This window comes from Megascapheus bottae, chromosome 16 (genome assembly GCF_031878675.1).
Source record: "Megascapheus bottae isolate mThoBot1 chromosome 16, mThoBot2.hap1, whole genome shotgun sequence".
NCBI classification, from domain to species: domain Eukaryota; kingdom Metazoa; phylum Chordata; class Mammalia; order Rodentia; family Geomyidae; genus Megascapheus; species Megascapheus bottae.
Window position 1 is genome coordinate 40,244,473 of NC_143524.1, and position 26,447 is coordinate 40,270,919.

General features: G+C 42.5%; 1 protein-coding gene across 1 annotated transcript in view; it reads right to left on the reverse strand.

The window, feature by feature from the left end:
• Syt9 (synaptotagmin 9) overlaps positions 1-26,447 on the reverse strand; it is a 163,739-nt gene that overhangs the window by 22,550 nt on the left and 114,742 nt on the right. Inside the window, exons 4-6 of the mRNA XM_090348253.1 lie at positions 20,696-20,816; positions 18,670-18,841; positions 16,806-16,935 (exon numbers count right to left, since the gene is read on the reverse strand). Of these exons, the coding sequence (XP_090204379.1) occupies positions 16,806-16,935; positions 18,670-18,841; positions 20,696-20,816 (423 nt within the window). The remainder of the gene's footprint in view (positions 1-16,805; positions 16,936-18,669; positions 18,842-20,695; positions 20,817-26,447) is intronic.

The following is a 26,447-nucleotide window of genomic DNA, read 5'->3' on the forward strand; positions in this document are numbered from 1 at the left end:
ACTGAATACCTCAATTCTGACTCTCTTTTATAATTAAAGATTGTATAATTTCTTTCAGTCTCTCCTGAAACTTTGTCCTCCTTGGTCATTTGGTATATTAGGAACATTTTTTTTTAGACTGTTTCATCCTTTGAGTATCTTGGGAGTTGTGAGGGTTTGCTTTCTGAGTGGTGAGAGGTGGCCTCTTGAATCAACATTGGACCCTATAGAACTTCAGAATGAATACTCAAAGACTACCTGCAGCTGCAGGTGCTGGAAGTGAATGGAGAGGTAGGCTGTGAACTGTACCTGGGAGGAGACAACTTAACAGGAAGAAGCTTCTGTATCAAGAGCTAATGTTGAAATTAGAGGTAAAGGCTGAACAGAAATGTGATATCTAAAAGTCAGGGGAGGGACATGGGAGGTGTATAGAATGGGGTGTGTGTGTAATAGCACAGTTTTAGCTGTACAAAGGTTGAACAAGGCCTAGGTAGAGAAGGACGTCCTTCCTATTCTGAGTCAGGAGAGAAAAAGGCAAGGCAGAGCTGCTTCCTGGCACTGAGTATGTAGAGAAAGCCTGGGTACCAAGAGCTCTGTGAGAGAGAAGGCAGGCCACTGGCTGAGACTCAGTTCTTATAGCTGGGAAAATTGGTAGGAGGAGACATTTCTCAAGTGTTGGGTTCCATGCTCTTATTCTGAGAGCTGCACAAGGTACCTTTTAACTTGGAGCATGGTATAACACCCATCCCATGCCACAGAAGCTAGATGTCACTATTTTGGGATCTATTAGGGGACAGGAAGAGCTAGACCTTGTGTCTCTAGGTCAAGCCTATCAAACATTAACTATCCTTTTTCACTGGAACCTTCAACATTTTCTTTCCTAACATTTCTAAGTTCTGAAAATAAAGCAAGAAATCCCTTTCCAGTGAGCACACTTTTCTAACTATTGTTGACTTCTCTTTTCAGCCAAGAAACTCGAAGGCGCTGTCTATACTCACGAACTTGAAGCCTTCACTTTCCAATTCCTCCCATTTTGTCCCTCCAGTCAAAATGCCACCGGATAATCATATCGTTTCACTGAAATGGTGCTCTGTGAGGGGAGGCAGGCAGGCCAAAACACCTCGGGAGGAGTCAGCGCAACCAATCTGTGCACACAGACCAGCAAACAGGGATGGTGCACAGAACTGCACAGATATAAAAAGAAAACAACTCAGCTGAATTCGAAATTTATTTGAAGGAACTTCGCTGCCCCTCTGCCATGCTGTGGTCTGCTTTGTCTACCAAGGTGGCATACCCTGGTTTTTCCTCTCTCCTTGAGCCTCTCTGTAGTTCTTGCTCCCTCTGCATTCTTTGTTAAGGAGGTCAGCCTTATCCTGGAGGTCCTTTGCTGATGCTGTTCTAGAGTGATCTTTTGTTTTCAGTCTTCAGTCTAGGCCTCAGTAGATAGAGGCTGCAAAGATGCAGAATCTCCTAGAGCCACAACCCCACTTTCCCTTTTCTAGTGATTAATTAGAGATAAGAGTCTCATGGACTTTAGTTCCCCGGGCTGGCTTTGAACTTCGATCCTCAGATCTCAGCCTTCTGAGTAGCTAGGATTATAGGCATGAGACACCACGCCCGGCTCAGAAAAAGTTTTCTCAGTATGGTCTTGAGCTCTCTGATGTGCTCTTCCTCAAGGGATCTGAATAGCCTTTTAGCAGCAATTTATGGGAAGAAGCAATCTCATGGAAAAAGTCAGTGAACCAACCTGCCATTGAACAGTGTGTGTGTGTGTGTGTGTGTGTGTGACTAAAGAAAATTCAGTTTTAGAAGGTAATAAATGAATGGTATGTCTTACCAAATTCCATTGCACAGGGAAACTCATGGAAACTCTTTCATCTCTCCTTGTCAGCCTTCCCCTCTTACAACCTTTACTCCAAGCCCCCAGTCTCTCTGCCATTCTGTAGAGCTCAGTAAACAGCAGGACCATCCATCTGGTCAACAGAGGGGACTGGCTACCATCCCAAACACCTCCCTTTTCCTGACCTCTCATTCAATTTTAGTCCATAACCTTCTGTAAGTCCACTCTTCCCCATTCCAGCCCTAACACAGCACATTTGAACCACTGCAGCTGTTTCTGCCTCCAGCTCAGCCCCTCCTGCCCACCTTCTCCCAATGGGCAGTGTGATCCTTTGAAAAAGTCAGTTTGAGCTAGCTATGACACTTCTTAAAAATCATTCCAAAGCAATCCTCATTGTCCCAGTAGAAAGGCAATCTCCCTCCCCACTCCCTTTCTGGCCTCATTTCTACCCACCCAGGTGCTCAGTTTTAATCATTTGAATGCCTTCGTTCTCAGACACCAGCCCTTCCCTTTCTCCGTTGTGCCTTTGAATGCATTGATCTTCCTTTTCTTCTTGGCTCAACAGGGGGTCGGGTTTTCTTTTTCTCAGTTTTTAAAAGCCTGCTTAAGTGAGGTCTTCCATGCTTCCATTGCCACACTCTCCCCCTGTAGGAGGTTGGGCATGCTCTCATTTATATTCCCACACAAATTGTGCAAGCACCTATTACATAATTTATGTACTACACTGGAACAATGTACTGTCACTGTCCCCTCACTGCCCCTTTGAAGGTAGATGCTTGGTCTTCATCCTTGTGTCCCCCGTGTAAAGCCTGGCCCTTAGCAGGACTAAAGGAGTCATATGGAGCCCTTCACTTAGGGGGGGTTCTTCATAGCAGGGACAGTCCCCTGCAATGAGAACTAACTCTTCCCCCTTCTGTGGCTTTATACAGCATGTTCTTCTAAGATAAACACACAATTGGTGTCTGGACACCACTTAGCACCCACAAGGCTAAGCTCCAGAGACCAGGCTAAAATAATTTACTTGCGCTCATGCAGATGTGATCACAAAAACCCAAGCACACAGCATCCTATGGCGAGAAGCTAAAGCTGAGGGATGATTTGATTCGTGATGAATTTATGTAATGAAAAACCTAGAATTCTAGTCTTTCAGAGAAAACACCCGAATAGATGATCTTAAGAATGTGTGTAGGGCGGGGAGTGTGGCCTAGTGGTAGAGTGCTTGCCTAGCATGCACAAAGACTGGGGTTCAATTCCTTGATACCACATACATAGAAAAGTAGTGCTGTGGCTTAAGTGGTAGAGTGCTTGCCTTGAAGAAAGCCCAAGGACAGTGGTTAGGCCTTGAGTTCAGTCCCCAGGACTGGCAAAAAATAATAAAAAAGAATGTGTGCAGTTAACCATGGCTCTCTCTCTCTCTGTGTCTGTCTGTCTGTCTCTCTCTCTCTCTGTGTGTGTGTGTGTCTGTCTGTCTGTCTGTCTGTCTCTCTCTCTCTCTCTCTCTCTCTCTCTGTCTCTCTGTGTGTGTGTGTGTCTCTCTCTCTGCCAGTCCTGGGGCTTGAACTCAGGGTCTGAATTCTCTCCTTGGGCTTTCTCAAGGCTAGAGCTCTACCACTTGAGACACAGCATACTTCTAGCTTCTTTTCTATGTATGTGGTTCCGAGGAATCAAACCCACGTTTTGATGCATGCTAGGTAAGCACTCTATCACTAGGCCAAACTCCTGGCTCCTCTTTTCTCTTTTATTTGCTACTACTAGGATTAGAGCTCATGGCCATGAGCTGAGCTACTCTGCTTGCTTGCTTGTTTGTGGTGGGAATTATAGCACTTCAGCCATATCTCCAGATCAAGGTTTGGGTTGTTACTTTGGGGATGGACTTTGGATGGCTTTTCTGCCCAGGTTAGCTTTGAATCACAGTTTTCTGGAACTCAGCCTCCTGAGTAGCTACAATTTCAGGATAAGTCACCAACATCCAGCTGCATTGCCTTCTAAATAACTACACAGCGTACCAAAATTACCCTGGCTTCTCTGAAAGTATGTAATCCCTTTACTGTTTTTCATATTGATAACTGTGCCTTATTAGAGTTGTATAATTAGTTTCATGGTTTTGACCAATATTTTTTTTCCATTATGTTATGAAACTTGTTTAACTTTTCCACCTGCTCATGTATATTTCTACTGTGAATCCTTGGCAAGAACATTGGAAGTACACTGCTTATTGCACATAGAATTGGGATGTGTTGAGATACATTGCTACAGCTTACATTCTTCACACCAGTCTCTATGAAGCATTGGAAATTTCAGAAGCCAAGAAATGAAAAAACTTGGACTATTCCCAGTAATTTATCCTTATTTGAACATTAAAATTGCGCTGCTGAAAATCAGATGTTGAAAAGCCTGGTAGAGTTATATTTTCCCAAGATTTTAATTGGCTGAAAAAACCCAAATAAATACTTACTGAGCATCTTTCACTGCCAGATTCTTTTTTTTTTTTTTTTTTTGCCAGTCCTGGTCTTGAGCTCAGGGCCTGAGCACTGTCCTCGGACTTTCTCAAGGCTAGAGCTCTACCACTTGAGCCTCAGCACCACTTCTGGCTTTTTTCTATGTATGTGATACTGAGGAATTGAACCCAGGTCTTCATGCATGCTTGGCAAGCACTCTACCACTAGGCCAAACTCCCAGCCCTCACTGCCAGATTCCATGCAGTGATGCTATAGCATCTAATCATTGCAACAGGTACTTAAAATATTCATTTGTGAAGGAGAGAGATCAGGAAAATTGCTCAAGCTCCACATCTCTGAGTGCCAGAGCTGACCTGAGATTTCCCTTCCCGATAAGACACTATTGACACAGTAACAGCTAGAGTAGCCCTCCAGGAACTCAAATAGAGCCAGGAAGTTCCACTGCTTTTCTGATTCAATGAATTTGCTCTCCTCCATTCCTAGCTGTTCTGATCACAGTAGCTCTGACATTTACATATTTCATACATTCAGTTTACAAATTAAATTTGCATTGTGGAACACATTCGTCAAAGAGCAAAAACCTAAAACAGTTAATTAATATTGAGTTTGCCAAGAGCTTAACTTTGAACAAATGCATGCATATAAACAGATTGTGAATAATCTAGACTCATGCAAGAAAATTCTGAACTCTGCAGTCTGGACCTGACTCAGCAAGTTGTCATCCTACAATCAACACACAAATCCACGTCAATCACAATGAAGGCATTGCTTCCAATACCTTTCCCTTCCCTCAATAACAATAAAATCCAATTGTCATCATCACCTGCTGCTCTGATAGTTCTCTTCCAGACATACTTTCTTCAGCTTCTTCAATAACATAGAAGGAATCTTACATAACAACTTCTCATCACACTCCACTTAATAGCTGTTCAGCACTATGTCCTGTCCTCAGAGCAGAGCCTTGGAAACCAGAGACTGCCTATTGTTCTCTGAAAATGGAAGCAGTGGTGCTGGTAGAAGGGGCTCAGCACTTCACTTCTCATCCTTTCTAGGTTGAGAAGGAGTGGAGCCCTAATCTGGTTCTGAGCTATTTCTTTGGGTAGTCTGCTTCTCCATTATTCTATCTCAAGGAGTCCTTTGTTTGCTAGGCTGTGGAGATGAATTTTCTAAGTCTCATCCACAACTGCTCAAGGACTTTCTTTTTAACTTGCTGGGATCATTCCCTTCCACTTCCGTGTGGTGGGGGGGGGGGGGAGGAGAGGAGCTCAACATTGTGTTTCTGGGGTTATTATTGATTTGGTTCCCAGTTTTTCAGCAGCAGGAACTGGGGACAGCAGGATACCAGTGAATCCAAGCACAATCCACAAAGATGGGGAAGATAGTTACATCTGCACTCTGGGGCTTGAGAGAATGATTGGCCTGAAATAGTACGAGGAACATCTTCTACAGTGAGTAGTTTTTGAAGACTCCCATGTGACTCCAAAGTCCTTTGCCTTCTAGCATTTCCTCTGGCAACAGCAAGTAGAAGGAAAAGTGATTTCCCCCCCCCCCCCCCCCGCCCTGCAACAAAGGGCAGCTTTCTCAAGGCCTTTGTTATTAACTCTTTTGTGCCCAATGCAACATGGGTGAAGCAGAGGAGCTGGAGCTAGTGCTCCAGGTGCATTGTGGATGAGGGTATAGATGCCACCCTGACTCAAGCAGTGGTAGCTGCTGGCTGTCCTTGGATTCCCACTGTTGTCATGAGAATATAGTGTTATGTCTGCTGTATTTCTTTCTCTGTAAGTTGCCCTGAAGCCTCATTTGTTGTTTAAGAGTTGTTTCTAGACAACTCCATATTCACATATGTTATTTTCACACTTGAAAAGCAATGGAATTCCTGCAGTCTTTGTAAGGAGTAGCATAAGAGCCATTAGTTCTAATCGTGAAACTAAGCATTCTGGATTAGTTAGGCTAGGAACACAAGATTAAAAAGGCAGCTGAAAGACTAAATTCTGTCACCTACCAATATCGTGTTGGTGTCACCCTGCAGGCCCAAGGTGGAGATGCAGATTTTCTTTCCTGTGGCTATCCTCCATGTTTTGGGGTCCCATGACACAGTTTTCAACAGTCAAGAGCCCTTCGTTATCAACTCATTCCTGAACTTGTGTATCTAAGTGAGCAGAACTTGCACATCATTCACCTCTGCCACAGTTGGTTCCAGCCCACCAGGCCAGAATCCTTCCAAGCGAGGGTGCTTACGTCAGTTCTTAAAGTCTGCAATCAGTTGTCACTCTCTTCTAAACCAGAAGCCTATCTTAATAACTTTCTGGCTTTTGGTTCCTTCCTTGGAGAACATAAATGCCTTTAGAGGTTCTACTCAATATCTCTGCAGAGAAGCTTCCAGAACTAGAATGAGGACATCAGAGGCATAGTCTTGTTATTGTCTTTATAGATTCAGTGAGTGCCTCTGTAGTCAGGATGGAATTTTCTCTAATGATATATTGTTTCTTGGTATAACTCAGCCTTGTTTTATTGGAACTAAGGAGTATACTTTCTTTGTTTTAGATGACTATCACAAAATACCCTTTTTTTTTTGGTGGGTCTTGGGGCTTGAACCCAGTCTGGGCGCTGTCTCTGAGCTCTCCAGCTCAAGGCTACCACCCTACCCCTGGGCCTGGGTGCTGTCCCTGAGATCTTTAGCTCAAGGCTACTGCCCTACCCTTGAGCCAAGCCCCACTTCCCATTTTCCAGAGGTTAATTGGAGATAAGAGTCTCAGGTCCTTTTGTGCCCTGGCTGGCTTTGAACCTTGATCCTTAGATCTCAGCCCCCTTAGTAGCTAGGATTACAGGCATGAGCCACAGCGTCCTGCTTATAACAAAATATCTTGGCCAGAGTGAATCATAAACAACAGCAATGTTTTGCTCACCAGTTGTGGAGATGGGAAGTCTAGGATGAAGGCATCAGTAGATTGGGTGTCTGTAGAGGCTAACTCTGATACTTCATAGCTCATACTGTCCTGCTCATTCTCACATGGCTGGCTTCTTTCAGAAGGTACTAATCACATTCTGGAAGGAATAGCCCTTTCTACCTAATCATTTTCTTCATAGCACCACACTGGTGATAGAGTTTCAACATAGGAAATGTGAAGGGTGGCAGACATTGAGTCCCTAAGTAGAGATAGAATGAAGATAAGGCCCAGTGGAAAGTGCAAACAGATGAGGCTTTCCTGGGATATAAATCTCCTTGTCTGCCTCAGAGACTTCATTAAGCATTAATAACAGGAAGGAAAATCTAGGATGTTTACATTTTAAAATTTGTAGTCACTCTTAATCCCTTTGGTTTGTATTTACTCTCTTGGTGGGTTTTATGACCTTTCTCTAATAAAGTCTGAGTTGGAACACTTACCAATAAATACGTAGTGTCCTTAGTGAAGAAGTGAAAACACCTTCATGTTTTCCTACCTCATTCATAAATGCTTCTTCTTCGGGGTATAACTCACTATAGTATAGTATATACCTGGAATGTGAGCATGCATTAAGCAATTGCTCAGTGGCTTGGAAACTTCCTTCTACTTCTTTATCTCACATCTTTATCTTAAGCACTTTGATTATTCATGTCATCACATTTCATGACCTGAATTTTATTTGAAATGAGAGAAAAATACATATTTCTATCACTACAGACTGCTTTACTTAAAAATAAAAGGAATAAAGGATAAACCTACTAAAACAGTGTTGCTAAATAAGTGCAGATTTTTCTGTCTCTCTTAAACAAATGAAGTACATGATGGGAGATGGTGATGGAAAGGGACGGTGACTTGCGACAATGTACACTGTTCAGGAGCTGTGCCCTTTCAACCCCAGGGGACAATCATAAATGCAGACTACCCACAGGCTCTTCAATTCCATGCATGGTTTGAATATCCCCCTCCCCTGAAAAGTCACATAAATATGAAAGGAAAACAAAGGGTTTTGCTTTTTGTAAACTGTGAACAGTTATTCATGTATGATGTCTTTTAGCCAAGAGTGTTTCAAAATGCAGGTTCATTAACAGAAAAATCAATAAATGACTTCATTAGGAATGTTTGTTGATGGCATACCAGGTGCCACAGGCTTTCTTTAGTACGAGGCACATCACAGCGAACAAGACCTAAAAGATACATGTCATAGCAGCCAAGTAGCTCTTTTTATAATTTTTGCCAGTCCCAGGGCTTAAACTCAGGGTCTGAACACTGTCCTGGGGCTTTCTCAAGGCTAGAGCTCTACCACTTGAGCCACAGCACCACTTCTGGCTTTTTTATGTATGTGGTACCGAGGAATCAAACTTGGGTCTTTGTGCATGCTGGGCAAGCACTCTACCACCAGGCCAAACTCCAGACCCCAAGTACCCCTATTCTTTAATCCCCTTCATTCACCTTCACTCAGACTTGGTGGGGGGGGGGAAGAATCGGTCCACCTCAGGAGGTGTTGCTTTCACCTCCTGAAGCTATTCCTGGAGATGAGAACTGAAGTCCATTGTCGTCCACCTTTCTATTTAATAACTATTCAAGTGTGACCCTTCTGGGCACAGACAGCTGCATCAAGGTCACTTGTGAATGAGAGGAGAGTCAAGATGCAGTTGACTTCCTGCTCCTGCAGAAATGTTGTTTTCAATCACACCACTGTTATCTTTTATACTTCTAGTGTTTAACCTCCATCTTTCCCATGTTTTGTACGTTCTCATTATCTTTACAGGCTTTGGAGAAAGTCACCCATTTCGTATGCTATCTGAAGGTGAGAAAACACAACATCTTTCTTTTTGTATTGATCATTCAATATAGAAAATAAGACTTGCTTGGGAAAGTCTGAATATTCTTGGCTTTGTATGCTGAGCACACTCCACTCAAGACCCCATCAATACCAACTGGGCCTGCTTGTTCACATTGTATCCTGACCATTTATACCAGCTGACACAGACTGACACAGATTCTAACAGGTTTGTTCATGTTTTCAGATCCCCAATGTGCAGTACCTTGTTATGGCCTCTGAAATCAGTTTTGCTTCAGTAGCTTTACAAGTGGGAATGGACATTGGCCTGCTAAATCCCACCATTAAAAACTGGTTAGTTTTTTGGTTTAAAAAAAAAATCTTAGGGGGTATGGGGGGGAGGGAAATAGGTACCAAGACATGTGAAAGGGTATCAATGTACGTGAATTAATGCATCTTCTATCTGGCAAATATCACGTAACCCTTTTACTAATTACAATAAAAAATGCAAAAAAAAATCTTAAACCTCCAGGATATCGAAACAAAAGCCATACAACGAATGATTATTGTCCTTAATGTACTATGTTGTCTCTCATCTCCTTTGCTGTCCCTTGGTTATCTCATATTGTTATAGTACCTCACTTTGTTATCTGATATAGTGAATTTATTTGTATTTGGTTATTTGAAATTTGATAGGGAAGGGGGGAAAACCAAGATGGGTGAGGGGTGTGGGGGGGGAGGGAAATGGGTACCAAGACATGGGAAAGGGTATCAATGTACGTGAATTAATGCACCTTCTATCTGGCAAATATCATGTAACCCTTTTACTAATTACAATAAAAAAAATCTTAAAAGTAAATCCTTCCTATTAATTTTTTTAAATTCTCCTTTTTAAGCCAGGAGTTTGGCCTAGTGGTAAAGTGTTTGCCTAGTATGCAGAAAGACCCAGGTTCGATTCCTTGGTACCACATACATAGAAAAGCCAGAAGTAGTGCTGTGGCTCAAGTGGTAAAGCACTTGAGGAAAGCCCAAGGACATCATTCAGGTCCTGAGTTCAGCCTAAGGACTGGGTAAAAAAAAAAAAAATCCCCTTTTTATTATAAAGGTGATGTACAGAGGCATTATAGTTATATAAGTAAGGTAATGAGTACCATTCTTTTCTTCCCCTTCCCTTTATTTATTTATTTTTTTACCTATCTTTACAGATGGGTGTAGCAAGTCATTACTGCTGTAAGGGTTCCCCAGTGAACAGAAGTCAACTTGGGAGCTAATGGTCCTTGTCACCTCCTGACCCACTCTCACTCAGAGTCAGTCTGCTCTTCACCTCAAGGGGCGCTATACTTCCTCTCACAGGCAAAAGGATGAAAGGAGATACTGGGATGATGTTAGGACCTGGTTACCTATGTCAGCTCAGGGGTGTTGGGCGGGGGTGGCTTTTGTGCTTTCCTAAGAGCCCTCTTGTTTTATTTTTCAATTGTACTCAAAATTCAAGGCCACCTATCATCATGGGAACCAAGAGAGGAAATGACCTCCGCTCATGTTTTCTCCGAAATGGAAATCTCATGGAAGTCTGAGGCTTAATTTGAACAGTCTGCTGTAAATACATTTACTATACCTTTTAGACCTTACCTGGAATTGACTTGGACTACTAAATGGGGATTCCATTGAATGAGGAATTCTGGAGCTTCAGTATCTCTAAAGGAACCTGGTTGTTTCATTATATAACTCATTATTTTTTCATTTATTCATTAAAAACTAATTTAATATTTAAATAATAAGTATTTTCCCCTTCTCTCCTTTCTTTTCCTTCTTCTGTTTTTTTTCTTTTCTCTCTTTTTTCTTTTGAGACATATTATATTGTTATACATTTCAGAGTGCCTAGATCAGTCAACCTGAATTCATGATTCGCCTTCTCAACATCCCTAGTGCTACAATTACAGCCATATAATACGACTGGCAAGCATGTTGTCTTTATTTCCTATAAACCATATTGTCTTATGTGTTTAATCAATGCCATATTGACAAAGTCAACAATCAGCTAATGTTAGCATGAAACAAAAATAGTAAAGTCAGGCCTTGCTGAGAAAAAAGAGCTCCAAACATTTCCTTTACATGTTGAGAGAAAACTTTGCAGTCTTGAAGATGTCATACTTGAGGAGAATCACACAGTGCCAAAAATAAATTTTTCTACCAAACAGGGAGGGGAAATAGTCTTTGGTAGAAGAGATTGGAAGAGTGGAAGAAGAGAAATTCTAGTTTCACGTTAAGCTTAAAATCTTCAACGTAGATGGATTGAGGAAGAAGCCAAAAGCAAATGTGGCTTCTGGAATAATGTCAGCTACAGGAACAAGATAGAGACAACCATGTACATTCACACAAATATGATGGCTCCTGCAGCTTTACCCCAACCCTGCCTGAGTCTGGAGTGTTTAAATATCTCACTCTTCCATTTCAGAATCTTCTAGGAAGCAGTTGTATTCATTCTAGTGATTTATTTTCCTGTCCTGCCTGGACTACTCCCCAAACTCCTACTAGAATGGGTGCCTTTAACAATTCCATGACCCAACCTGGAAAATCAGATGCTCTATACTGGGTGTCAGTGATCCTCAAAGACCCAGAAAAGGCTGTGCAGAGTTCTTGATAGGAAATAGCTACAGACAGTTTAAAGGGGCTGCTAATGTAGTTTCAGGACAAGTTTGGATCACTGACATTTGCTTTAGGACTATAGCTTGAAAGTACACACACCTACTGAGGCTGCTGCAGATGAACAAGTCTGCTTGTTTATGTGTGGGTATCTTAAACCCATGGCTTTGCTGGAATTGTACAGTCCTGAGTAGAGAGCGTAGTTCTAGAGGGCAGGCTGGTATAGATTCGTTCTAGTCTGATGCACCTACACATACAAAGACTGGGCTCAGAGACAGCATGATGACATTTTAGTACCCTAGAGTAAGACTTCAGGGGTTAGAACTCCATATCTCCATCAAATAAAGAATGTTACTGATTCTTTATTTTCCTGGCCCTGAGGATTGAACTTAGGACATTGTGCTTGCTGGAAAAATGCTGGATGCTAGCCTTATCCCTAGCTCAATATAGATTCATATTGGTTTGTTGTTCTTTCTCCCTTTAAACTAAAATTTCATATAACCGAATAGTACCTGTAAGCCAAATTCACTACTCATTAACACAGAAGTTATATAGCTGCTCTCAGAGGAGTGATGCAAACCTGGAACTATTTCCTGTTAGTTTCCCCAAAGATCATAACATAGGTCAGAGTGACATTCAGAAGAATGAAAAAGGTGGGGCCACACATTGCTGGGCCAATACCATCTTAGGTAGGATGTATAGACATTACTGTAATGGTATGAGGGCCCCTAGCTCTCTGCCATCTCTGGTGGTCTTGTGAAGAGGATGCTTCTATCTCAGAGTTCCAGGTGGCATGTTCTGGGGGTGTTTACTCCGCTTTCTAGGCTGTTGACATGGTAGAGAATAAAAGGAGTGGTATTGGCTGACCTTTGAGTGTGCAGTGAAGCTATCCAGAATCCCTGAGAGAGAAACGGATTTTTAAACTCATTGGCTTTGAAGACTCCATCTGCCACCTGCCCTGCCAAGGTCAGAACATGTTGGATGCAGCTCTGAGCAGGCTGCCAGATCTCAGCAGGTTTCAGGGTTCCATTCTAACCTGGTTCGTTGGTTCCTGGGCAAGAGAGGCTTCTGCAGACCAGTCTCCCTTCACACTAAATTCCAGCTTCCCCCTATTTCTTCTGTCCCTTTTCTCATACAGTGATAATGAGTGTGTGTGTGTTTGCATGTGTATATGTGCATGTTTACACACAATGTGGGCATGTGCACACAACACACTCACATCACACACATTTGTCAACAGACATGGGATTTAGCAATGTTTTTGTCTTTAAGTAGAATTTGAAAAGACATAAAAGCAACTTATATATTTACAGCTCAATATGCACAGTATGCATGTGTGCCCAGCTTTGTGCTGAGTGAGCTGCTCCTCTAGTTTGAGTTGATACTGGGGTGCAGGCATGGGGCTTCCCTTTCTTTCTCTTTTTCTCCACAACAAACATTATGGGCGAAATTTCCTTCTGTGACACAATCTCAGGAGGAAACACAGCAAGCTATGAGATACAAGGGCCATACATAACCATCATGGGAGAAAACATTACAGAGCAGTTGTATGCTCTGTCCCAGCTTCACCCCATCAAAGCCATTGAGAGACAGGTACTGCTATGGCCACATTACAGACAAGAAACCAAAAGAGAAGAATCACTGCATGTAGCAGTGCAGCAGTGTGAATCTAAGTCCCCTCAAGTTCATTGTGTCCACATCTCAGTGCCGTCTATGGTCTCTTCTACCCATACAGCATCCAACAAAGCACAGCCATCCTCCCACCTGCTTTCATCTCATCCAGTACCATTGCTCTAATTCTGCCACTTCCATGTTTATTTTTACAGAAAGGGGGAAGGCACCACTGTCCCTCTCAGGATGGATCTGGAGTCCCAAGCATTACTTAAAAGAGGCAGGAAGCAACAAGGAAGGGACACAAGCCTTTCTTAGCTTGCATTTCATACTTGGGGGTGTGGGTGGGGGGAGGAGGAGTGCAAGCATTTCATTTTCTAAGTTCTGCTGCAACCGTTCAGAAATAACCATTGTCTTAGCTGAAGTAATTCTAGCTGCTGTGGCAATGACTCCCAAGTTGCAGTACTTTAACCCTGAAGACATTTATTTCTCACTTACATAACTGTTGAACACAGATTTGCAAAAAGCTTAGTACTCAGAGCTGAAGAAGCATCTCCTAAGTGAGAACATCGGTAAGCACTTTCCCTCTGCAGTGGAAGAAAGTTCCAAGGCCCTTTTTTCCCCCAAGGCTCCTTTCCACCTGCTGCTTTGTGGGACACAACGCTATTCGGAGTTATTGCTCAGAACCAGGTATGCTGCCCCACAATAAGGTACTGTGTTTCAAGTACCCTCAGTCTGAGGAAGAAGTGCCTGTTTAGCAGCCCCTCTGTAATCTCTAGGTGTTACTCTTGTCCCATTTTCTGTCACAGAGCTTTGACACTCCTGACAACAAGTAAGAATTAAAGCTAGTCCTTGGGGTTCAGGAAGTATATTAATAGCTGCTGTTATTATATATATATACGTGTATGTATATATATATTATTGCCACTTCTGGTAGCAACCCTGGACAATTTAATGAGCCCACAGATGGACTCCTCAGAGATTTCAGGAAGTGAAGAAGTGAGATATGGTTCAGTCAGTGTCAGTCCTAAGGCTATTTCTCAAGCAGCTCATAGGTCCTTTGGAGCCTCCCTGAGGGATTAATTTTGAGACCAGGGGAGAGAGTCTTAGCTTCCATGGCCTATGGCACAGATATCTTTAGAGATCTGCAAATGAGAGGACCCTAGATTCTCCTTGAATATAGCCAGGGGCCCTGGCTATCCCTTCTGCATAGATCCTCACATCTGGTTGGGGCCCCTCAGACTCTTCAAAGCTGTTTTCATACTTACTTTAATCAGAGTCATCTGGTTGAAGGATGTGAGCTACGGATGCTCTGACGAGGACAGAGTTGCCACATTGAGAGAGGCTGTCTAGCTTTGAGAATAGACATGAAGGGAACACGACTGTACTGGGAGAACACTGAGAGACATTCTCTAGCTGCAGCCCACATGCCCTTGATAAATAATCTTACTTGGTTTTTGTTGTTCTCATTACCAGGGGCTCCACTCTTTTGACATACTAAGAGCAGGAAAGAGAGACGCTTAATGGACAATCTCTTGAAAGCTCAACAAACACCTCTTTTCTCCATAGCAACTTCAATGGATGGCAATGTAATAGTTGATTCTTTTCTTTTGGGGGGTATCCAAGACTGAAACTCAAACTTGGTACCTGATGCTTTTGCTCATTGACTAGCATTCTATCAACTGCATCACACTTCTAAATCTAAGCTGTACACGTTAAAGATTAACTTATGCTCCATCTTCTGTCTCACCCTTTATTCACAAGTTTTATAAGAGAAAAGATGGTTTCTCAAGCACAGGTGTATTTTTTTATATCTACATGGCATTCTACACTCAGAAATGGTATTTACTAAGGACAAATTACCTTTCTTGTGCATGGGCGCTAGGATACAAACTCTGGGCCTGAATACAGTCCTTTAGCCTTTTCACTTTGGGCTAGTGCTCTACCACATGAACCATAGCTCCCATTATGGCTTTTTGCTGGCTCATTGGAGATGAGAGTCTTATGGACTTTCTTGCTCAAGCTGGCTTCAAACCATGATCCTCAGATCTCAGCCTCCTGAATAGTTAGGATTATAGGCATGCGTCACCAGTGCCTGTGAAGGATTGACCAATCAGGAAAAACCCAAGATATGCATGGAAGTGCTTGGTGCAAACAGGGCAATCTGACCTAAGCCTGGTCATAGCACCATTCCATTGTTGGCCTAACTAAAAGTCCCTACCTCCTTGAGCCCTAATAGCCTTTTCGATTACCTCTGTCTCCTTGCTCAGGCCCCATAAAAGCCTGACTCCAAGCCTACCTCCTTCATCCTGTAGGAGCAGAAAGGTTGCAAATTACTTTTGAGGAAATGAATTAGCAAATATAAGATGAGTGGGAGAACAGCGAATGAGAAGAGAGAGAAAAATAAACAGAGGAAGGTGGGTATAGCAGAATTTTGGGTGATTGACTTCACATACTCATTTCCTTCCCCCTTCTCTTATAAAGAAATGCATATCATGTTGACTTTTCCCCTTTACCATTTACTTTTGACCAACAGACATGAGATGGTTAGGGCATAACAGCCACACTGTGCAATGAGGTAAACACAAGGGAAATTAAAACATGTTAGCTATGTGCATAGGAAACATATAAAATGATGCTTATCAAAATGAACTCCAAGAAATGAAAAAAAAAAGGTTTTCAGATTTTACTTTTGGTGTTTTTCTTCTGTTTTTCCCCTTGTGTGGTTTGTTTTTATGTCTGTACCTCTTGTCTTGTACTTAAGTTTATCTGATCCCGGAAGGGTAAGTGGAAGCACATTATGGGACAATGGGTGAACCAATTCAGTCTTGACTGTCACTAGACAGCTCGTGGGGGAGGGGAGGAGAGGGGCTAAGAGGGGTACAAAACTGAGAAAGCAAGGGAAGAGGTGACACTGTTCAAAAAGAAATGTACTCATTACCTGGCGTATGTATCTGCAACCTCTCTGTATATTACCTTTACAATAATAATTTAAAAAATTAAAATACAACAAGACAGAAAAGCAGAAAGACAGAAGTTAAGGTATCTGTTGATCATGGCATCTGTCACTATGGTTCATCAGTATGAAATCCTAGAATGACTTCCTCTAGATATTATTTCTATAGAAAAAGAAATTTTCATTTCATGTATTTATTATTATTAAATGTAGCTGAACTGAACACTATTCAAATGACTCCAGATCAAGTAAGTGCCAGAGTCAGTCTGAGAATTCAAGATTTCTGTCCCAGGCTGGATTCCTTTAAGAAGTCAGGCTCCAGACAGCATTTAACACAGAACCAAGTCCACATTCACTCAGACTTTATATTAAGTCAGCAGTTCCAGATCTTTGGAAGGGACATTACAAGTGAGAGATGGTCTCTGATACAATGTCCAAAAATCTCAAATCACCTATAAATCCCAGTGGCTCCCTAAAATGCCACTAGGGAAACCCATTTCAGAGCCTCGTGCTCTCACGCTGTCAGGGGCCTTCGCAGTTCCACAAGGCACTTACTGATCTGTGATGTAAAGCATATAGGGGTAATTCGTACCTCTACTAGGGAGTGCCAGTGTGCAATAGGCTTCCGCGGATATGACAGCATCTCACTCCAGTGTTCTCTGCCCAGCCTCTCCGCCTCGTTGCCTACTTGACACACGCCGATGATCTCATTGTGACCTACACTGTGAAAATGGCCCACAATAGTTTTTTCTTAAAATTTTGGTTTAGAAGAACAAAAATCATGTAAGAGAAAACCAAGGAATGGCAAGAGGCAAGCTCTGAGTTGGGCACCCCACAGTGGGGCAGAGTGCAGAAGATGCCTGGGTCTTTTTGCTTTCCCTTTCATTAAAGAATACTGGTATCATGCGAGCTCTGCTCTCCTTACATCTAAGTTTAGCATTGATTCTTTGATTCAATTTGATTGATCAACTATACAAAGATACTTAGCTCCTTGAACCGTAGGGCCAATATTCTGGTGGGTTTCTGACTTTTCTTTAAAAATAATCAATCATTTATTCTTATTGATTTTATTGTGGTTGCTAAGTCCTTTGCAGAACTGGCAAAGTATGGTGTGCTCTTTAACTCTTTGGGATCCAAACTCACAGACTTTCTTTCTCTTTGCTTCAGCGATAAGAAATTTTTGCTCTTCCTGCGTGGAGGTGGTAAAGGCAATCCAAGAGTAGGGAGACAGCATGTAGGATAATCAAGTCTATGCTCATTAAAATCAGATGCACGCAGGAGCCCCTGGATTCTGCCATGGATTTTTTCCAAGCCAGATTCATGAGTTTACTGATAATTGCATTAAGGCAGAGATCACATAATCAGATTTATTGATGCAGGAAACTTGGCAATAGTTTTGAGAATGTTGGCTTAGCTTTCTACAGCGGGTGGGCAGCAATCCTTCCTACCCCCAGCAGGGACTGACATACACTGTAGGATTGCCCAGGAGAGATGGGACCAGGCTACTGCCCTGCAGGGCTATCAGACCCACAGGAAGCCACGCTGGAAAACAGTCATGCTTTGCCCAGGCATCTGCTGGGAAAGTGTGCGGGTCACTGGAGCTGCCTTGCTGACATTTTGGAGGTATGTGCGAAATGTTTCAGCAACCAATAAGATTTGTAAGATTATATTAGAAGTCAGAATTTTTTTTCCTTTATAACTGTGCCCAGACCACGTGGGAGGTTTCTAATTAAAAAGAGACTTTGCATTTCAGTCTAATGACTGGTTTAACATGTATAATTCCCTGTTGGTACTTCCTTTGCATATTAAAATGATTGGTGTTTTTTTTTTCAAATCTGTCCTTTAAATACACAATTGGCTACAATGCAGGCTATAAATATCTCTTCTGTGCTGTATTAATTAAAAAGTCTAGCATCTTATACATTTTAATGTACCCTGTCATCCATACTGATTCTAGCATTTTCAAGAGAACATTTCTGTGTTTGCTTTCAGACTTAAATGGATGGAAATGATCTTTATTAAACACACTGCCAGAAGGGAAAAAAAAAGAAGATTGGAGTTATGCATTTGGAAATGTTGATAGTCTAGTGTTTAGGGTGGAATCTCTCCCTGAAGGTAATCTGGATTGTTTGACAGAACCCAAGATTCCTGGGGCTAGAGTTCATGAGCTATTGGTGTGCAGAGACGGAGAGGGGAAGAAGTAGAATGTAAAGGGGACCCTAAAGAATGGGAAGGAAGAGAAAAGAGGAGAGAAAAATGGAGAAGCTGAGAGGCCCTGTGGCAGTCTGATTTTGCCCCACGGTTTGGACAGTGGTGATTCCTGACCAACCTGCACTCCTCCTTTCTCTCCCTCCCTGTGGCCTGGGACCCCACCGAGCCTTTTATCTGTTCCTGCTCTGTATTCCCTTCCTAGGGTGCAGTGGGCTTCCATAGACAAGGAGCTGCAGGCCTCTCACCGGTCATAGTCCATGACAGCAATGGATAAATGAATTTGATCAATATTCTCAGGAGGGACATCAAAGACTATGGCTTCGTTGTAAACAGGATTCAGCGTGTTCCTCTTGGTGGATGTTTTTCTCTTCTTCAGTCTCCTGCCATCACACATCAGGGAGACTTTCACGTAGGGATCTGAGGAGGTCACGAGAAGCAGGGATACAGTGAGGAAACATAGGAACTATGGGCTTGCATAGAACTCCTTTACCTATGTGTGGGCTGCAGTTTGGGGATGTTAATTAATGTGATATGCAGGCAGAGGCGACTTAGCATAATTAAGTCATTCATTCAAGAAAAAAGATAGGACAGTGTTCTTCAGAATGTGTGAAATCTAAAAATAGTGTGAAAACATCTGTTGCCAAAGGAGAAGATATCTTCAATTTCTCTGTCATTGGAAGGAAAATGCACAAATGTTTCTAAGGAGAAGGAATCAGGCCTCTGGCCTTCAATTCTGAGCTACTGCATGGAATTTTTCTAAAATTAGATTTCTTTTTATAACAGTGCTGTGGATTGAATCCAGGGCCTCCTGCATGCTAAGCTAGCACCCCGTCACTTGAGTCACACCTGTGACCCCAACCCAAGATTAGGTCTTTAGGAAAAGGAATTCCTACTATTTGGGAAGCAGAGATAAGAAGGATCACAGTTCAAGACCAGCCTAGGGGTGGGGGAGTCAGGGAAGTTAGGGAGTTTCTATCTTAACAAAGAAGCTGAACATAGTGGCATCCAACCTTAATCTTAGCTACAAGGAGGCCGAGGAGGATTGTGGTCCAAGGCCAGCTCAGGCAAAATATACAAGACCTTATCTGAAAAATAGCTACATGTGGGCCGAGATTTTGGCCTAGTGGTACAGTGCTTGCCTAGCATGCACCAAGACCTGGATTCCTCAGTGCCACATATATACAAAAAGCTGGAAGTGGTACTGTGGCTCAAGTGGTAGAGCTCTAGACTTGAGAAAGTCCAAGGACAGTGCTCAGGCCCTGAGCTCAAGCCTCAGGACTAGCAAAAACAAAAAAATAGCTACATTGAAAAAGAGCTGGGTGCATAGCAGAAGAGGTATCATCTCTGAGTTCAAACTCCAGTAATGAAAAAAAGGGGGGAGGGTTGGGAATTCCTTGCATCTTAGGGTGTCTGAATTGCTCAAGGATGGGAATATTCTGGGGGTGGATGTCTATAGGCACAGGAAGTCCACAGAACTACCTGTAGCCAATTAACAAAGAGAGAAGCAATTTGTCCATCAGGGAGCAAAAGGACCTAGACTTGCTACTAGAGCCTCTCTGTGAGGGGATGACATGACTAGTGCCTGCTCTGCTTACAACTCTTCTGCTCCTACCAGTGTTTCTTTCTCTCCTTCTTCAGTAGTGAGCTCTCCATCCTGCCTTTACACACACACACACACACACACACACACACACACACACACACACACACACACCCTACCTGATTTCTTATCCCTTCCAGGAGAAGCTTATAAACCAGCAGCCATATCTTTTTTCCCCCCACTGCAGTGGTATAGTGTATACTTCTCCCTGTATCTCATGCTCCTTGATTCAATGTTTGTGACCATGTTTGGAGGGTTCTGCTTAGAAATTTGTATAGCAGAAATTGCACATGGAGATTGGTGATATCTGAGAAGAAGACCTAACTAGATAAGCTCTATCAGTTAGTTCACATGAATGCTAAGAGAGAATAACTAAGGCTATGTAGAATTTAGTATGTACCAGACACTATTTTATTGCTTCATATGTATTAATCCACTTAATGTTGCAACAACATAATAAGCCAGAATCTGTGATCATGCCCATTTAATATGCTGGAAACGGAAGCCCAGAGAGGATAAGGGACTTACTTGCTCAAGGTCATATAGCTCTTAGGTGGCAGAAATGAGATTAAGCTTAGGCCCAGACTCAGTATACTTTATCACTATGTTCAAAACTGCCTAGGTGCTACATTAGATTCTGATAAAGAAGTCTGAATTTAAGGGTGGCCCACCTGATGCCCCTGTTATGTCCATTGCCTTTAAATTCCTTGCTTTTATAATGGTGATGGTCAGCCTGCCAGCCGTGGGAAGGTAACAGAGGGAAAACATCAGCTCTCCAAGATCCACATTGTCCTGTTGAGAAAGCACAAACCTAAGTGTTAGCAGGTCTTCTTTCTCACACTAAGGAACTCCACTGCAGGGCAGTGTGGGGAGGGGTGGCAGAGCTTCTTTAGCTCACCTTCTGATGCCTCTTCTGCTCACATCAGTCACATGGAGAGTACATCCCTGCCTTCCTTGAGTGTGTCTCTGTCCTCCCCCCTCCCCCTCCCAGGAAGAACAAGCTGTATTTAGATGGCAAAGAAGAGGCCATCTAAGGCTTCAGCCACTACCTATGCCTGCAGCCTGCACAGCTTCTAACGGGCCCCCACAACCCAGAAACACAGCTCGATCGCAGCAGCTCCCCAGTCTTACTAATCCTTCATGGACCCTCCCTGGGTGGTTCTGCTTATCTCCCTGCCTTGCATTCCACACAGAGCCCCCACACAAAGTGATGCAGACAGAAGCTCCAGAGGGTGGAGCAGCCCTACTCCAGGCCAGGCTCACCTTGCCCAAGCATCACCGGGAAATCACAGTCTTTCAAACAGGGCTGCACCCCACTCCATCAAACCCCCTACATAGTAACTGCAAATTAGTACACAATCCACCTACAATTCTGTATCTAACCTCCCACCCCAGTCCCTACCTTCAGAACACCACAGAGGACCTCTGCAGGTCAGCATATAACCTTGCCAGACTCTGCAATCTTCTAACTCCTCATAGAGCTCACAAGAAAGGACAGTATATAAGCCTCAGAGAGAATCCATGACACTCAATCACGCACCCATACACCTGCCAACACACCACTTGGGCACACCTGCACACTTGTCTATTCCTGCCATCTCTATGCAGGGAAAGAATAGTAGAGCCCTGACCCCCAGAAGGCTCTGCTGTCTGCCCCTGATACTTATCCCCAGCTCTTCTCTTCCTGGGTGTGTCTCTAAGAAGCCCCTATTTCCTTCCCAAGAGAAACCATCTCCTTAGGCAGATTGCATTCCTTCAAATAGGTCAGAAGGCATGAATCTCCCTCCCTTTTTAGCCCAAGGGGAGTAACAAGGGAGAGAGAGAAAAAAATAGTTCATTTAGTTTCAATTTCTGAAAGCCACCTGAGGTTATGGAGCTGGGTGCCTGTGTCTAATTAATCCAGTCTCGTAGTGACAATGCTCTGGGGAGTCAGGTTCTTGCCCTCAACACCATAGCCTCCCCTCCCCTCTCATCCTGGATTCTCTGAAGATGCTTCTATTTTTAGAAGCACAGATTCAGCTTTGGAAGGTCACCTCACCCAACCTCCCGCTCTCATTGCTTCCACAGGAGGAGGCGGCAAAGGGATCTATTTGGCCACTAAGGCAGATGGATGTCTTGTGTCTCAGTACAGCAGCTCCTGCCTCATGTAAATAAATCATCTCCCTTTAACAGGCAAGGCCTCCCTGGTTCCTGGAGCTCCAGTCTCAAGGGACTCAGGTGGCTGGGCTATGTATGAGGAGAGGTTGGAAGCTGGGACTAAATGTGCAGGTGGGGAACAGCAATCACTGTCTCAAGAGGAGACTTGAACTTGGTGTGCTGTGGAACAAGGAGATCATTGGCACTTGATGACTATTCTGTTCTGTTTTGTTACACTTTTTCTATCTGTTCATGCAGGCCTGGCACATAGAACCTGTAGATCCCGATGTTCATAAACATTCCCGTAAGCCAGTAGTCCTTGTTCAGGAGTGATAGTGCTCATTTATGGCATATCTGACACTATCTGAGATTATTGTTTTGTACCAGGGTTTAGACTCAGGGCCTCACTCTATCACTGAGCCACACCTCCATCCCTCTTTTTTTTTTTTTGCTGGTTATTCTTGAAATGGGGAAGGCGGGGGGGGGGGGTCTGGTCTTACTTATGGTCCAGGTGCATGTCTGGACTGTGGACTGTATTCCATCTATTTTTTTTAGTTTCAAATCTTAGCTTGGATGACAGATGCATGGCATCACACCTTCTGTTGGGAGAGCATCTTATGGACTTTTCTGGCTTGGCATTGCTCTCTTCCCTACCTCAGCCCTCCACAAAACGAGGATGACAGGTGACAGCACTGTATCTAGATATTGTTTGAAGTCTTATAACCTTTCCTGCTTGAGTTGGCCTTGAATATTGGTCTTCTTCAAGTCAGTCTCTCAAGCATGGAGATTTCTTTTGTTCTTTTTTTCACAATTATTTTTGAGAGTTTGTTACTGACATCTGGTAGGCTGAGCCCAGGAAGGCTGTAAAATACCCTATATTGATTGCACAACGAAGCACAGTTATCTAGTCTCAAGTGTGAATGGTGCCAAGGCTGAGAAATTCTATTTTACACAAAAGAGTTTAGATTCTTAGTAAAAATGTTTCAGAAATTCTGGTAAGAATCAAACCTAAAGGAGTCATAGTATCTGGCTTCTTTTTGAACTTGACAGGAATAAGATATACAGAAGTGCCACTGGTGGCTGAGTGTCTGTCCCGGAGGACACAGGAAAATGCTATGTGAAGAAATGTTCCATTTGTTTCTGTATTAGGTGACTATGAATAATAATGCAAGCTAGATATAATGAAAATTTATGTAAGCATGTGTACACTCTCCACCTGCCAAACTTTCTGTTGCCTATAGTAGCCAAAATTTTTGGCTAAATAGTCTGCTTGTGTACTCTTCCATTCTTTTGGTGAATTCCTTCCCAAATCCTTGAAATTCTGGAAGGGATGCTGCAGAATTTCAAGCAGATAAAAATATCATGTCTCTGTACTTTACTGGGACAAAAGATGAGTATATTACCTAAGTAGGACTAGGATTGAACAAATTCAATATTGAGAAAGAGAAATTCTCAGCTGACTGAGAATATACATTGGAAAATGTGAGACTAAAATTGTAAGATCAAAATGGCAAATGTAAGATACAAATGGAAAAAATGGAAAAAAAAGAGACAGTTTTGAACTCCAGGATATGGAAACAAGAGGTTTATCTTTGTGAGTGTTGTTCATAATGTACTATGTGAAATTATTTTTCTCTTTTTTTTCTCTTTATGGTTTTATCTCATGTTGTTACTGAGTTTGTTATCTGGTATATTATATATACATTTATTTGTTTATTTGAAATATGAAAAGGAAGGAGAAAACAAGATGATTGGAAAGATGGGGGCTCAACATGGGGGGGAGGAAAGTGGGAGAAAAACATGAGGAGGGGTATCATTGTTCAAAAAATAATGTATGTATTATCTGATGAATGTAACTGTAACCCCTCTATACATTACTCCAACAATAAAGTACAATTTTCAAAAACAGAAAAAAAGAAAGCAAAATAAAAAAGTGACCCAGAAAAAAAATGGCAAAAACCTTGTGTAGCCAAAGATCTGTACTATACCCAAAAGAAATAATTGAAATAATACAATAGAAAGTTATAACTAATAAGCCTACAAAGCACATAATAAATGGCTGCTTAAGCTATTTAATTAATTCCAGAGAAGGCAGGAAGTAGGGGAAGGGGAAGGATAAGATCAGAAGTGAAAATCTGGTAGAAATAGAAAACCAGGGGCTGGGAATGTAGCCTAATGGTAGAGTCCTTGCCTACCATGCACAAAGCCCTGGCTTCAATTCCTTGGTTCCATATACACAGAAAAAGCCGAAGTGGGGCTGTGGCTCAAGTGGCAAAGTGCTAGCTTTGACCAAAAAGTGTCCATGGACAGTAATCAGGCCCTGAGTTCAAGCCCCAGGACTGGCAATAAACAAAAAAATAGAACCAAACCAAAGAAATAGAAAACCAATTATACAATGGTAAATTTAGACAAAAGTATTCCACAGCTGGGCATGGTGGCTCACACTTGTAATCCTAGCTACTCGGGAGGCTGAGATCTGAGGATCAAGGTTCAAAGCCAGCCAGGGAACAAAAGGACCTGAGACTCTTATCTCCAGTTAACCTCTAGAAAATAGGAAGTGGGGCTTGGCTCAATGGTAGGGCAGTAGCCTTGAGCTGAAGAGCTCAGGGACAGTGCCCAGGTCAAGTTCAAGCCCCATGACCCACCAAAAAAAACCCCCAAGTATTCCACAATTCCAGGCCCAGGTTGCCCATACATATAATCCTAGCTACTCAGGAGTCTGAGATTTAGAAAATTATGGTTTGAAGCAGGCCTTGGCATAAAAGTCTGTAACTTTGTCTCTGAAATAATCATCCAAATGCTGGGCTGGCAGTGTGGTTCAACAGGCAGAGCACCAGCTGAGCCACTGTGGGGCACTGAACTCAAACTCTGGTTCCAAAGAGTACTCCATCATTACATTAAACATGAATGGCCTCAATGTTTGTATTAAAAGCTTTTGAAGTGGGACATCCAAAAGCAATTGATCAAAGAATGGTTCAAGTCTTGAATCTTCAATAATTTCCAGAAACTTAGGTAATTCTGTAATAAGTTGTTTTTTGTTTGTTTGTTTGTTTTTTTGCCAGTCCTGGGCTTAAGCTCAGGGCCTGAGGACTGTCCTTGGATTTTTCTCAAGGTTAGAACTCTACCACTTGAGCTTCAGCACCATTTCTGGCTTTTTCTAAGTATGTGGTACCAAGGAATTGAACCCAGGTCTTCGTGCATGCTAGGCAAGCACTCTACCACTAGGCCAAACTCCCAGCCCATCAGGTTTTTTTTTTCTTTAGTTTTCTGTTTTTATTTCTTCATTTAGAATGCATATCCTTAGCAAAGGACTGATTTTATTTTGCCAGTCCTGGTGCTTGCACTCAGGGTCTGGGCATTGTCCTTGAGCTTTCGCAAGTCTGGAGCTCTACCACTTGAGCCACAGCACCACTTCTGGCTTTTTCTATGCATGTGGCACCAAGGAATTGAATCCAGGTCTTTGTGCATTCTAGGCAAGCACTCTACCACTAGGCCAAACTCCTGGCTCCAAGGACTGATTTTTGAAAAGGGTAAATGAGAAAAATCATTTACACAGTAAATATTATATTCAGATATTGTATATGCTGTTGGATTGATTATATTTTTTTAATTCCATAAAAGCCCAGAAAATGGTACCATAAAGAACACTGGCATGCTGAATACTTATAAGGAAAGACATTGGAAGGGCATTGTCATGTCTTTTCCCCACTACTTCCCTTTCTCATGTAAGGAAGGTGAAATAAACTACAATTTCTCAAGTTGGGGGTCTTGAAATTGACCCTTTCCCTTCCAAAGCCAGACACAAAACCCACAAACCTTGACCTTTACTCATCTTTCTGTCTTGTAGTTGGCCATGAAAAACATTCTTCTAGTGCCTATTCTGAAAGTAGACCATTAGACTCTTATTCCAGAAGAGAGCTTGTTTTCTACATGGTAGCAGGAAGACCAAACACAGAGACCAACAAGACCAAGAACAGCTTGGAGATCCAGCCCCCTCCCTATCTTTCACCATTGTGCCATATCCTTTTGCCCAATCACATTTCTACACACTGTTCGTTCTTTATGAAAGATACTCTTTCCTCAAGTCATTTCTAAAGGCTCTTATTACCCCCATAAAACTTTGATTAAATACATTTATTTTGCTTTGTTTTTATTACTCTGTCTTTGCCAGGTTCTATTTCACATCTAGCCAGGAACCCTAAAGGGATAAAGAAATGTTTCCTGCTCTTGTGCTTGTCTTCATGGGAAAGGCCTACTCAAAGCTTTTAGCAAGGGCTAAGGTAAATA